Source organism: Gracilinanus agilis, chromosome 5 (assembly GCF_016433145.1).
Source record: "Gracilinanus agilis isolate LMUSP501 chromosome 5, AgileGrace, whole genome shotgun sequence".
Classification (NCBI taxonomy): domain Eukaryota; kingdom Metazoa; phylum Chordata; class Mammalia; order Didelphimorphia; family Didelphidae; genus Gracilinanus; species Gracilinanus agilis.
The window spans coordinates 257,170,557-257,185,556 of NC_058134.1; the positions used below are offsets into that span (position 1 = coordinate 257,170,557).

At 36.9% G+C, this 15,000-nt stretch overlaps 1 protein-coding gene across 1 annotated transcript in view; it reads right to left on the bottom strand.

Annotated features, from left to right (window-relative positions):
- The window catches only part of NAV3 (neuron navigator 3), a 454,139-nt gene that overhangs the window by 438,813 nt on the left and 326 nt on the right, over positions 1-15,000 (bottom strand). Inside the window, exon 1 of the mRNA XM_044679183.1 lies at positions 14,903-15,000. This exon is cut by the window's right edge and continues 326 nt beyond it. Within this exon, the coding sequence (XP_044535118.1) occupies positions 14,903-15,000 (98 nt within the window). The remainder of the gene's footprint in view (positions 1-14,902) is intronic.

Consider the following 15,000-nt stretch of genomic DNA (forward strand, 5'->3'; position numbering starts at 1 on the left):
GTAATAGCATGTCATATCAAGATGAAAAAAGCTCTAAATAACTTGTTCTGGAATGCTATATAGAAAGGATGCTTCGTTGGGGATAGGGTAGTACAGGTAAGTAGCTAGGTAGTACAGTGGATGGAGCACCAGGTCTGGAGAGAGGAGGTCTTGGTTTCAAATCTGATCTCAGATACTTCCTAGCTATGTGACCCTAAGCAAGTCACAACCTTGGTTGCCTAGTCCTTGTCCCTCTTCTGTTTTAGAACTGATATGAAGACAGAAAGTGAAGGTTAAAAAAAAAAGAAGAAGAAAGGATACTTGGGATGTAAGAAATAGCAATGAATAGGGAAGTCATTTTAGGACCATTTAAGCAGAAGCATGGAGGTAAGAAAGTAAATATTATGTAAAGCAAGAAAAGATTTTATAATTACATCAAAGTGATCATGAGATCTGGAAGGCGAAATAAGCGTATGTTACTACTGTAGAGTTTCACACTTCATATTCATTTAGAACAGTGAAATTTGATAAAGTGAAAATAGATGAAATGAGAGAAGGAATCTGTTTTTAATTATGCTGATGCTTTTGTATTAGGCTAAAAGTAGTATTTATAATCACTGATATAGAGAATATAGTACTATTTTTTGACCCTGAGAAAGTTACTTCATTCTGTTTGCCTTAGTTCTTCATTGGTAAAAATGAACTTGAAAAAGAAATGGCAAACCAATCTAGTATTTTGGCTAAGAAAACCCCAGATGGGGTCCTCAAGAGTTGGACATGACTGAAATAACTCAACAATAAAAACACTTGATCCTTAATTAAAATTACAATAAAATAATTTTATTGACAGTACCTCAAATTTTTGAAAGAGATTTCAGGATCAGTCTAGTTAATCCCATATGCAAGCAAAAATCTCATAGACCAGAGGTTCTTAACTTGAGCTGTGAACTTTAAAGATATATATATATATATAGTATTTCAATATAATTACTTCTCTTTATAATCCTGTGACTTTTATTTTGTGCATTTAAAAGCATTATTCTTGGAAGGAGTCAGTAGACTTTACTAGACTGCCAAAAAGACCTATGACATTAAAAAAAAAGTTTAATAACTAATTCTATGCCTATCCGACTTTCTGAGTCCAGGACCACACATTCTTCACAGTACTTTTTTTATATATATAAATTCTGAGTTGAGAGAGTAATGAGTAAAGCTAGCACACAATGGTAGTACCCTCTTTTCACTTTTTGGTCCATTTAAGAATTGATAAGTATTTCCTTCTGACTATGAATCATTGAATTGTAGAATCTCACATTTGGAAGGGACTTCTAGAGGTTATATAGTTGCTAACTTCAAGGTAAAACTGAATAGATACCAAAATTATTTCAGTGAAGAAGAGCTGATTCTTAGATGGACTTCCTTACCAATTTTTGCTCTGTCTACATACGTGCTCTTTATTCTAACAGAAGTCGTTTTTGTAAAGAAGGTACCCATCTCATGATAAAGAGATGCTTTGTTAACGATACATACTCATGCAGCGACCATATGCATAAATTCTTAAGGATCAGGGTCTTTGACAATGTCATTTCATTTGGTTTTGGGACAGCACTTAGAAAAATGACAGGCACAAGGCAATTAGAGAATAGCTTGACAGTAGAAGCAGCTGTCATGAAATAGCAACTAGACAGTCTAGAGCAGTGGATCCCAAACTTTTTTGGCCTACTGCCCCCTTTCCAGAAAAAAATATTACTTAGCCCCCTGGAAATTATTTTTTAAAAAATTTTAATAGCAATTAATAGGAAAGATAAATGCACCTGTGGCCATCACTGCTTCCCCTAGATCACTGCAGCACCCACCAGGGGGTGGTAGTGACCGCTTTGGGAATCACTGGTCTAGAGGGATCACTAGAGGTCAGTGGTAAGAAATGGGCTTATCAGAGCAATATTCCCTTCTGTGAAAGTCATAGAAGGGAATCTCTGGTCGTCATTATAATGTCTTCTGACTATTATTGTTTAGTTATTATAATCATGTCTAATTCTTTGTGATCCCATTTGAGGTTGTCATTTCCTTTTCCAGTTCATTTTACAGATGAAGAAACTGAGGCAAAGCTAAGTGAATTGCCCTAGGTCATACAGCTAACACATATCTGTGGCCAGATTTGAAAGCAAGTACTCCAGATTCTAGGCTTAATGCTCTGTCCACCGTGCTACCCAGCTGCCCCTTAATGAATACTTCTTGACCAAAACAATGACATCCATGAAAAGTGTTTGACTAGTCAATTTAATGTTATTATTAGGTCATATATAGACAGAGATAGGGACAGCACCTATGATTTCATTGGCATAGGGAATTCCTTGGTGGGGAAACATTTGTTTTAAAAATCTTACATTCTATCCTATTGATTCTAAGGCAGAAGAGCATTAAGGTCTAGGCAATGAGGCTAAGTGACTTACAACTAGAAGTATCTGAGGGCAAATTTGGACTCAAGATTTCCCATCTCTCGGCTTGGCTGTGTAGAGGAAACCCATCTATCAAAGTATATTGATACTTTCCAAAACTCTGCAACTGCTGCTACTATTATTGCTTTTAATTCCATGGGACAGATTCCATTCTAAGATTAAGTTGATCACCTCTAATCTCATCTCCATGCTTAAATCTCAAATCTTGTCAGACAATGCCTCCCTCAGCTTCCTCTTCCCTCTGATTGGAGGGTATGGGGGGGAGGGGGGAATTACTCATCTCCTCCTAATGCTTTCCTTTATGAAGGGAAGAAATTGGCTCACTTCATTCTGCATCTGCTGCTCTGTCTGGTTTCCCATCCATAGAACAAGATAGCAGTATTACCCCAAACCTTCCTTTTCTTCCTCCTTTTGTGGGCAGTCTTCCTTCATTTAGATTGTAAGCTCCTTGAAAGAACAGACTATCTTCCTTTTTATTAATTGTTGCCCCAGAGTGGAGGTGAAAAGTCTTTTGCCAAAAATTTTCAAGATGACAGGGCAAGAATGAGAGGTACAGAGAAAAAATGGAAAGAGTTCTGCTTAGGAGTCAATGGATCTGAATTCAAATCCCTTATTTCCTTCTACATGATCTGGGCACTATAGACCATGCTTTCCTCTTCTCTAAAATGAATGGGTTGGACTAAATGATTTCTAATATCTCTCCTAGCCCTAAATTGTATGACATTATTCATTTCCTCTGTAAAATGAAAAAGAGATCCTACCAGCCCCAACAAGTTATTGTGCCCATTCTTGACTTTGTTAGCAGTAGTTTCAAAGGAGAGGTAATATAAAAGATGGGGAAAGTCTATTGGTTAGCAAATCTAATCCTTTTCTAGAACTGGAGAACATACTGAAGCAAATGATAAGAATGTATTTGAAATGTTATCTCAGGAATTTTTCATAGCATAAAAAATAATCATAATAAAATGCTGGCCTTTAGCTATTTATGAAGATTAAAGGGTCCTGAATAATATATCAGCAAAATTGTGAGTGTCCTAGAAACAACCTATACTTACTCAACACATCGTCACTGTGGCTGTGAAAAAGTCCAGGCAACAAATCTTACCATAGGCACACCCAATGTCAAGTTTTCATGACTATGCAAAGGAATCATTTTTAGTGTTGTTTCTGAGTCTGAAAAGAGATGCAGTATATTTTTTCCCTCCCATAAAGTCCCATATTGTTCCTACTTCTTCCACCTCCCCCACTCATTGGTGACTTTCCCTCCAGGCAACAATTGCAACACGTCCTTGATGGATATTTGCCTTTACTGGTAGTAATGGGTCTATCTTACCATGTAGCAAATAAGTGAATTGTCCCACAGATATCGAATTTCTTTTTGTGGCCCAAGTGAATACTCTCCAAAGAGAAAAGCATTTCACACAGTTCTAGGCAAGCCCTTTTGGAGTGACAACAAAAAAACACATTTCCAAGAGAAGTTGAAATATTACTTAATTCTAATGGCAAAGATCTGTATTTTTCCCCCCTCTTTTGTCAAGTCATCAATCAAGAGCATGGTAATAGTAGACAGGGTCACATTTACTCCCAAAAAGGGAAACTGAAGGGAAATGGATATCAGCAAATGGTAAGAGCAAAGGGTGGTGGCATGGATATTGTTCTCTTTCTCTTCTTGGTTTATCTAAATTGGGCTCATCGTCTGAGACACAGATTAATATTTACTCCTATCAAGTATTTCCTAAACACCCAAGCCCCAAATGATCTCTATTTCTCAATCCCTTTCATTTAAAATAAATTATTTTTACTGGGTAACCCCCTCCCCACCCATACCTAGAACTCTCTCCTTCCCCATCTCTAAATCTTGGCTTCTCTTTCTTTCTTTAAATCTCTGCTAAAATCCCAGCTGCTACAAGAACCCTTTCCCCATCCCATTAATGCTAATTCCTTTCCTCTTAAGATTACCTCCAATTTATTATGTGTACATACTGCTTATACATAAGTTAGTTGCATGTTGTGTCCCTCATTAGATTGGAAGTTCTTTGAGGGCAGGAGTTAACCCTTTCTTTTGTGTCTAGCACAGTACTTGGCACATAATAGAGCTTAGTAAATGCTTGTTTACTTGACTTGCTACTCATCTGAGAAGAAAATAATGCCTTCTCACAAGAAAGGAGAAAATAGAAGGACTACAATGTTAATAATAGCTAATGGGGGCAGCTAGGTGGCTCAATGGAGATGAGAGGTCTTAGGTTCAAATCTGGCCTCAGATACTTCCTAGCTGTGTGGCCAAGTCATTTAGCCCCAGTTTCCTAGCCTTTACCATTCTTTTGCCTTGGAACCAATACTTAGTATGATAAAGGTCTAAAATTATTAATAATACTTAGCATGTATGTGGTGCTTTTAGGTTTGGAAAATCATTAGCATACATCATCTCACTTATTTCTCATAACAAGCCTATGAGGCAGATAATATTATCCTTTTTTTTTTTTTAAAACCCTTGTACTTCGGTGTATTGTCTCATAGGTGGAAGATTGGTAAGGGTGGGCAATGGGGGTCAAGTGACTTGCCCAGGGTCACACAGCTGGGACATGTCTGAGGCTGGATTTGAACCTAGGACCTCCTGTCTCTAGGCCTGACTCTCACTCCACTGAGCTACCCAGCTGCCCCCTAATATTATCCTTTTTTACAGATTTGCAAACTGAGAATGAAAGATAAATATTACTAAGTAACTACTGTGTGCAATCATATTTCCATAAAAGAAAACACTCCACATTCAGTGTCATAGGCAAGGAATACATCTCTGTCCCCAGAATAGAAGGAGCAGTGACAGGTTCTGCTGTCTGTATATATTGTCATGAATTAAGGCGATGGCAGAAGGAGCTTCTTTAGCTCCAGGAGATGTTGTTCCTGTGGTCTAGGGCAGGAGTTCTAGGGACTGGTGCTTGGGAGAGGTGGGGATACAAAAGAAAGGAAAGACTAATAATACTGGGGAGAGGGGAGTGGTGAGTGGTGATAATTCTGCATCTGGAGGGCGATTATCAAGTAATAAGAGAGCTTTCCATGGACCTTTGTAGAAATATAGCTACCCTATTTCCATTTAATAAGCATGTATTGATGATCTAATATGTACAAAGTATTGTCCTTCCCTTCAAGGAGCTCATATCCTACTGGGATATAGGGAAGGATTTTTTTCTCTTAGCATTCATGTTTGTTTGTTTGTTTTATTTGTTTGCCTTTTTTTTTTTAAAGAGATTGGGAGGAAGGGGCAATCTAGCTATAGTGTGTATATATATATATATACATATATACTATAGTCTATAGTATATAGCTAGTATACCATATTTTTATTTTGAGGGATTCTCTAGTGAGAAAACTCTCTCTCCTAATGCAGATCAGAAATTATCCTATAATTCATAATTTTAGAGAGTATTGCCTCATCCACTTAATAGCTGTGTGACTGATCAAATCACTTAGCATCTGTCTCAGTTTTCTCATCTGTAAAATGGAGATTAATAATAGTACCCATCTTCCAGGTTTGTTGTGAGGATAATATTTATATATTTTTGTGAGAATAATATTTATAAAGTGCTTTGCAAACTCTGATGTGCTATCTAAATGATAGCTATCATCATCCTTATTATTGTTATTACTACTACTACAGTTGTTTTTACTTGGGACACTGAAAGATGAAGAGAATTCTTCAGTCTATCTCACCAATAGGTGCCAATGGAAAGACCTGGACTCATCTTTGACTGAGTATGACCTAACAGAAATAATATGGCTTCTGGAGGTAGAGAGCCATTTCTGGTACTTTGTGTGTCCTTGTTAAAATAATTTAACCTCTATGTGCCTCAGTTTCTTCACCTGTAAAATGAAGGGTGTTAGATTCACTGACCCCTGGTGGTGGTCCTTAGAATTGGGATGCTATGATCTCCCCACACCAAACCATTATCTTCCCTAAAGATCTTGGTGGGAGAGGGGTAGAAGGCTCATTCTTATTCCCAACCCCTTTCCAGTTCTTTTTTCACTTGGAACAAAGGAAAGACAAAGCTATATAGAGATGCTAATGGTAGGTCTTTGTACACAAAGGTCTAAAGTTGTATTCCTACATGTCCTGGAGGAAAACCACATGGGAACCATGGTGAGCACTTAGTCACAGGATCTGGGGCTGGAAATAGGCGGACCCCAGTGGGGGTTGGGGAACAGCTATGGCACAGATTGTTTTTGCTGTCAGAAACAATTTTGGGCCTTAAGTAACCATTATAACAGCTGACATTTATATAGTGCTCAAAAGGCATTTTACATGTTTTATTGGAGCCCTTGATGGGGGAGAGAGGAGCAGCCATGGAATAATGGAGGCAAGGGTGGCATGTGGAAAGGAAGAGATGTATGCCTTCTTCTCTTACCCTTTTTATAGGCAGTAATCCATTACTGACAATCCTGCTAATAGAGACTCCACCCTTGATAACTGGGGAATGGGTGGAGGAAATGATGGAGAGCAGGGACTAAAAGGGAGACAGCCATAAACGTCCAAGCAATAAAATCTAGAGCAGAATTTCCCAACTACAACACACATTTGTATTAGAGAAAAGTTGACATCCTTTATATGCAAACAAAGGACTTAGATGAAGTTTTCAGAGCTGGATATTGGCACCTGCCTTTATGCATCAATCATGTGAAAATGTGTGGCGTGAAAAATGATTTGAGTAACTATTTTAAATATATCTTTTAAATGTGTCTATGCTACTGTTAATATAATAATCAGAAAGAACAATAGATGTCACATTAGCCTTTCTCTTAGAAAATATCAAATGAAATGGATAGCATTTCAATATATTAGATTATTTTTATCCAACATCTCTTAATACTTTTATCATTGAAATTTTCTGATAGAGTCAAGCAATGGCACAGTGGATAGAATGATAGGCCTGGAGTTAAGAAAAACTAAGTTCAAAGGCATGTGGGAGTTGTGTGACTCTGGTTAAGTCATTTAACTTCTAATTTTCTGAGTTTCTGCCTAAAAAATAGTGAATAGTGGTTTTGAGGGTCAATAGAAATATTTTTAAAATGATACAGTCCCCTGTAACAAAAGTAAACACTATAAAAATATAAACTAAAAAAACTAAATTAAAAAAAACTTATAATATTGTATCCATAATTGAGGGTAGAAAATATATCATTATGATACAGACAATTTCATGTAAAAATAATAAAGGATTCTTGGTATTATTTAATTTTTTATTGTATCATTGCTTCTAAAAGCCTACTTAATTTTTAAAAACAACCTGAAGCTTAACTATGAAATTCTAGAAAATACTCTTGGAAAATGTATATTGAATTTGGCACAAGTATCTTTAGGGGTTTCTTGTTGATTAGAAGCACTGGAGCATTGATTAAAAATTTTACCACAACTGAAAAAGAAATCAGGTTAAAAGAAAATGCAGCATAAGCAAGCCCAGCAAAAGCAGGCAAGGAAAAAGGGATCATCTGGGGACCACCATGGAACTGACCTATGCAGCTGTATTTAGAGCCAGTTCTGGCAACACCATCATAGGAGTGAGCCAATGGGAGTGTCAGAAAGCTCTAGTAATCAGGTACCTTCTCCAAGAAGGAAACAGCTGAATAGGAGAGTGATCTACTCTATTGACATCTCTTGATTCATATTTCACATGCAGTTCTTAACATGTGTGCCTCTCAATCTGATTATTTAGGAGAGGGAAAAATGGAGAGAGGGAGAGAGAAGGAAAGGGTAAGATGGAGAGACAGATCAATAGAGCGACAGAAAGAGAAAAAGAGATAGATGTGGAGAGAGAGACATATATAGACAGACAGAAAGACAAAGACAGAAACAGAGGTGGAGAGAGGGAGAAGAGCAGTAGGGAAAGGGAAGGGCACTGGAAGGGAAGAGTGAGGAGAATGATAATGTGTGAGGATTAAGCAAGCTTGTAATTGCATAACCAATGATTTATTTGTTTGTTATTTGCTCCAAATATATTAATGTTTATTAACGGGTTTTAAAAAATCTATTTGCTTCAACAGTATTTTACATTGACTTATACTGCCAAGTGTTCTCTCCTCCCTCCAGCTGATTCCATCCAACATTGTCAGATCAAAGTTCTTAAATACTATTCAGCAAATGTTATATCCTATAGCTTTTGAGATAGAAGGGATCATCTCATCTGCTACTAACTTCCTGTGGGTCATAGTGACTGTTAATTCCTTGAAAGCAGGTTCTTTTGTCATCTTTGTATCCTCCATTCTTAGCATAGAGCCTGGTATATTGGAGGAGCTTAATAAATGGTTTATTTGATTTGACTGGACTTTGGACAAATGAATTAGCACCTCTGCCCCTCTAGTCTATAGCTGTTCAATGAGTAAATTAGATTTTATAGCCTCTAAGGTCTCTGACTCTATGAACCTTCATCCATTATAACTCTCTCACTTTGCCAGTTCAGAAACAGAGATTTAATGAGTTGCCCAAAATCATACAGGTAGCTGTGCTACAGATATGATTTTAACCCAGGTCCCCTCATTAAATACCCAGTTATCGTTCTGTTTCAGCAATGGTTAACTACTACCTCCAAAATAAATATCCAGCTCTTTATTCCAGCATCCAAAGCCACTTAAAATCTGTTCTATATTTACCTCTCCTCTGTTCCCACAAACAAATCTTTAACTTCAATCAAACTGTTTAATAGTATTCCCTGAAAAGTCCTTCCTCTTCCTCTCATTTCCAAACAATTCAATATGCACTCCACTTGTGAATCTTACCTGTTCCTCCAGGTCTAGTAAATACTTTCTCATGAATTCCTACATTTATTGTGCCATCATTTTGATGGCTATGTAGGAATAATTTAGAGATAGTCTGGTTTTCTAGGGTTATTGAAAGAAGGGAATTTTGAGAGAAGCCCTGGGAAAGGATTCTGGGTAGAAAGGAATTGTGGGTCTACAACTGGAAATAACTGAACTTCACTTCCTTCTTGGATTTTGAGCAAGCTGTAGGGAGGTTTTGTCTCTGCCTACAATTCCCATCAAGCTGAAGGAGGGTTTTTCCTGAGAGATTCTCCCTGAAGGACCAGGATTTTCATGGAGAAGTCCTTGGCATCCAGGTAGAGGATTTACTTGGAGCAAACCAATTTTCCGAGTCCAGTTTTCAGCTGCCAGTGGTCCAGCTACCAGAATTGCTATTGGCAGAGGTAATTCAAAACTTTCCACCTATAACTTTGAGTTACTTAGTATAGCAGCCAAACCCAGAGGTGTTTCCCCTTTCTTTCTTTTTAATTATTGGTAGTAAATTTAGATTAAGTCAGATAGCGTTGGGTGGGTTTCTTAGATAGCATAGGGAGGATTAAGCAGGGCCTACAGAAGAAAAGAAAGGCTCTCCTTCAACTGGAGACTTAGAAAGTTGGGTGGATGGGGGGGGTTGGGGGGTAAAGGGGGAAGTAAGAAGATGAATCATGTAACCATGGAAAATTTTTCTAAAAAAGAAAAAAAATTAAAAGAAAAAAAGAGAAGAAAAAAATTGGGTAGAGTTAGTTTGGATAGTGCTAGGGTCCTATCTACCAGTTTCTTTCTTCTCTTTTTAAAATAAACTTTATTTTCATAAACCAAGGGTTTTTGTGCTTCACTGGCCCTGGGGAGTTCCTAGGTGGGCTGTAACATCTAACATCCCTCCAAGACTCTTCCACAATATAGCTACATATGTGTAATGTTGTATTTTTGGAGAAGGAAGATGTTAACTGATTTTTAAAAAAATCAAATATTATACTCAGAGCAATGTGTTAGGTTCCTGAGAGACAAAAATATTAAATAAGACTCATTTTTTATTTGGGCCATTTTATTACTTGTTTGGGTCAAACTACTGGTGATAAGCCTGCCTATATTTACATAGATTGGTCCTTGGAAGGAAAACATAAACTGATTTGGGGCATCAATTCAAGCCTTTCTATATTGGTAAAAACCACCTTTACTTTTTGTTCCAGTAGCATAGTCTTTAAAATTCTGGATTCCCTCTCCCCCCATGGTAGTATTAAATGGATGAAAGGAAAACAAATTCTTCACTAGATAATTTATGAAAAATCATGGACAATGGCCCAGGGAGAAGTATTATGGACACAGTAGAAAAGATACTCGACTTCTAACCGGGAAGATCAGAGTTTAAATCCAACTTTGGATATTTATTAGTTCTATGACTCTGGAAAAGTCACAATCTCCCTAGGTTTCAGTTACCATATTTGTAAAATTTGGAAGTTAGACTCAGTAGTTTCTAAGGTCCCTTTCATTTTTTCAATCATTAATCCTATAAACATGTCCCTTTACTTCATCCAAAGGTGTATGTCTTTTTTCCCCAACTAGACTGCTCCATACTTTTATATCTCAAGCGCAAAGAAGGATCCCTCCAAATAAATGTCTTGATGATAATGATGTTCCTTAACATTTTCCTTTCTTCTCTATAAACTTAAAGCTGCCTAAGCCTTATTTTCTCAAAAGTCTACAAGCCATAGGAGTAAGTTAATTTCACTAACATATAGAATATTTTCAAAAGTTGTCTACTCATTATAATTGTTTCATGGAGCTTTTGTGATAATTAATATAAAGAAACCTTTTCATAAGTACAACATTGCTTGCACATAGCCTTGCAAGTGTATCATATGTTTGCTAATATAAGATCAACCAAAATTCTATTGGAAATAGTACTGAGTAGGTAGATCTTGGGGGCAGAGTCATCAGCAAATAGGAACTCTGAGTTAGCCTAGAGGGATATTAGCCTCAGTTACCCAAAGGAAATGGATATTTATCCCTTCTTTCTTGTTAGTCTAGACATGTCACTGTAGGTAAATGGAAAGGAAGGACAAAGATGCCTGGTGATTCCCCTCTGATATTTGGAACAAATAAATCCTTTCTAATCTTTAGTTTGTTGAGAAAGTAGAATTCTCCTCTACTCTTTTTTTTTTCTGCATGTCTTAGGCTAGCTGACCACAGGCTGAGCTGAAATATTATTTAAAGCCATCAAAGTAAAAGAAAATGAATGTTTTTTTTTTCACTTAAATATCATGTTTTTAAATGAATAGAGTTGTAGTAAAACAGAAATCTAGAAGTGGTAGGGACCATTGGGGTTAGATGGGGTAATCTCATTGATTTATGAGGGGAAAAAATGAGGCCTCAAGAAAAAGGCTCATTAAGTTCAGCATGTTTGGAGGTTGGGTAGAACATTCTAAAATTTTAAAATTTGTTTTATTTTATCCTGGCTATGCCCAATATTATTTATGTTTACACAATAAATAAATCAAAAATGATTCCCATATACCCAGAACTACACCATGCATTGGGATTACTGTTCAATCATTCTCAGCCATGTCTGATTCTTCATGACCCCATTTGAGGTTTTCTTGGCAAAATATTGTAGTGATTTGTCATTCCTTCTCCAGCTCATTTTACAGATGAAGAAATAAGGCAAACAGGGTTAGATGACTTGCTCAGGGTCACACAGCTATGAAATATCTGAGACCTGATCTGAACTCAGGAAGATGAGCCTTCTTGTTTTCATTCCAAGAACTCTTATCCACTATGCCACCTACTTGTCTTTGCATTGGGATACAATTGGATAATTGGATAATTATTGGGAATAATAAAAAAGAAATCACAGATCAAAGGCCTTCTATGTCCCTGGAGGGAGACAACAGATACATATTTAGAAAGGAAATACAAGATAATTTGTGGGGGAGGTCATGAGCACCCCAAAATTAAAGAGTATAATGAGGGTCTATGGAGAACCTTAGGAAAGAGGATGTCCAATGTCCATCATAGGAAGAAAAGAAAAATTGCAATCATCACAGACTCCCTGCTGGGAGGTACCATATGCCAATCTGACATAAACAATTAGGAGTAGGCTATCTTTCTGAGGCATGTCAGACCACATCTGGAGCCTTGTTTTATAATCTGAGTCCCACATTTTGGAAGGACATGGATAAATTGGAAAATGTCCAAAGGAGATCAAGCTGGTAGAGAAAATCAAAACTATGCCATTGAGACCCTGGTTGGAGGAACTAGTGGGTGTTTATTATGGAGAAGAGAAGATCTAAATGGTTTTAAAGTTTTATAAGGGATTAGATGTATCATAAATCATCTCAAGGTTTGAGTAGAGTCAGAAATAGAAGAAATTGCAGAGATGAAAACTTCCTATCAATGAGAGCTGTCCACAAGTCAAATGGGTTGTCCAGAGAAGCGAGGAACTTCACTCTACTAAGTGTTCAGGAAGAAGAGTCTTTGTGATCAGTTGCCATATATTTTATGGATGAGATCTTATTTTGGGAACAAGCTGCGCTAGTTGAATCTATAGTCACTTCCAAGCCCTGATATTTTTATAAGTTCATCAGAAGTCATAAATGTGTATTCAGTTGCACTTCAAGATTTTAGGCAACATACCCCACTGAAAAGAACATTGCCTTCTCTGAATGCATATTGAAGCAGTCTTCAATGCTTCAATTCAAAGAGTGAGTTTTCTTTTATTTCCTTCATGAATTTTTCTCTAGCATAAGTGATATGTATTTTCTCTTACAAAATGGTAAACATAAAAATATATATTTTATGATAACTCATGTGTAACCTACATCATAATGTAGATAGGAATAAAGTAGAAAAAAGGGGGAGAACATGGACTGCAAAAGATTTTTTAAAATCGTATTGACATTAAATCTGGAAAAAAATTGAATTTTTTTTTAAAGAAAAGAAAGAAAGAACACTCCCTTGTTCTGCAGTTTGTGGAATTAGATGCAAATCCTACCTCTAACACTTGCAATTAGTGTGACCTTAAACAAGTCATAACCTCTCTGGATTTCAAGTTTCTTCATCTGTAAAATGAATGAAAGTGAGGAGGTTTAGGGTGGTGACTGGGGAGGAAGGACAAGAAACAAACATTTCTTAAGCATTTATTATGGGCCAGGGGCATTACAAATGCTATCTCATTGATCCTCACAAAATCCCTAGGGTAAGGGGTCATGTGCTTTTATTACCTACTCTAATTTTACATTTGAGGAAACTGAGGAAGAGATTTTAAAAATTAAATGACTTGTCATATAACTCAGAAGAATCAGAGGCTTGATTTGAATTCTGGTCTTCCTGACTTCAAGTTCAGCAGGGCTCCACCTGGTTGCCCTGGAAGGACTTGGAGGAGTTCACTTCAGGAGATGCCTTCTAGCTGTTGATCTTTGATGACACCAAAATTTGATCTCTCTATCTGGAGACTTGATAGTCCTTCAGATTACAATGCCTTGGGTGAAACTGAGGCAATTTCTGACATGTTTGCTCTAGAGGAAGGGGAGTATCAACATATGCAGAAAAAAAATAAATCTATTTACTTCAATTGAATAGTGAATATGAGCACAGTGTTCATGTGCTACCAATGTCAAAATATATTACAGTGGAGCTTGTCCAAGTCTAGAAATTATCAAGGATAAGGGAAATGAGGCAATCAATGTGCTTATAGGTGACAAAGCCTGTGACAAAGCAGTGACTGATCTAATGCATCTGAGGTATCATGGTACATTACAGAAACCAGCACAAACTAACCAGAATAAAGGACTACTGTGTATGAGGCATGATCATTTCAATGAAAAGAAACCAGATGAGTGATCAAGAGAACTACATGTCTTTTTTTTAAAAAGTGAAAGTTTTGACAAACTCTCCTGGAGACAGATCTGTGACATCAAAACAAAGAATGTTTACTTTAACTTTATTCTGAGTTCAAATGATTTAAAGTAAAGTTACTTTTTTAAAGTATCTTTTTGTTTACATAACCTTAGTTTCTAATGTTATTTTCCCCCTCCAATCTCACCAAGAAAGCCTCTTCCTAATGCAAAGAAGAACAAAAAGGAGAAAAAGTATTTCAGAAAAACTAACTAAAGCATTGACCAAATCTGAGAGTATATACAGTGTTCTGTACCTGTAGTCTCCCACCTCTGCAAAGAAGAGCGAGGTCTATTTTCTTATCTCTAGTTTAGAATCAAGGTAAGACATAATATTTACACAGTATTCACTTAAAGTAAAGTTTTTAAAATAGTTTGGGGATCCTTTGGATTTCTTGTGTGCTATCTGAGATAAGGACCTATTTGTACAGGAGAACTCAAAGTTGGGAATTCTGACTATTTCATCTGTAGCAACAACCAGAAAGAGACCATTTTCACATCCTCACTCTCATCCTCTAATTTTGCAGAACTCCCAGCTACTTTTTTGAAAGACCACTCAGAAAAGCATTACAAAAGAAACAAATCCATTCACAACTTTATCAAGAAATCCCCTTTGTGAGTAAAATCTCTGCATAGCCAATCTCCTGCTCAACTTGTCAAATATCCAGTGTTTCTTCTTTCTCCTACACGTGCTTCCCAGCTACTCTTCTCCCCATTTCCCAGCACTCCAGACAAATGAATTCACAGTTTAACCTTGGAGGGCTATAGGCGACATTCAGCACTGACCTTGCTGTCTTCAGTCTCCTTCGTTTTTCCTGGGAGAGTTCTATTCTCCCCAAAATCACAGGTTGACTTTAATGTGAGCTGACATGCAAGCATGGAAC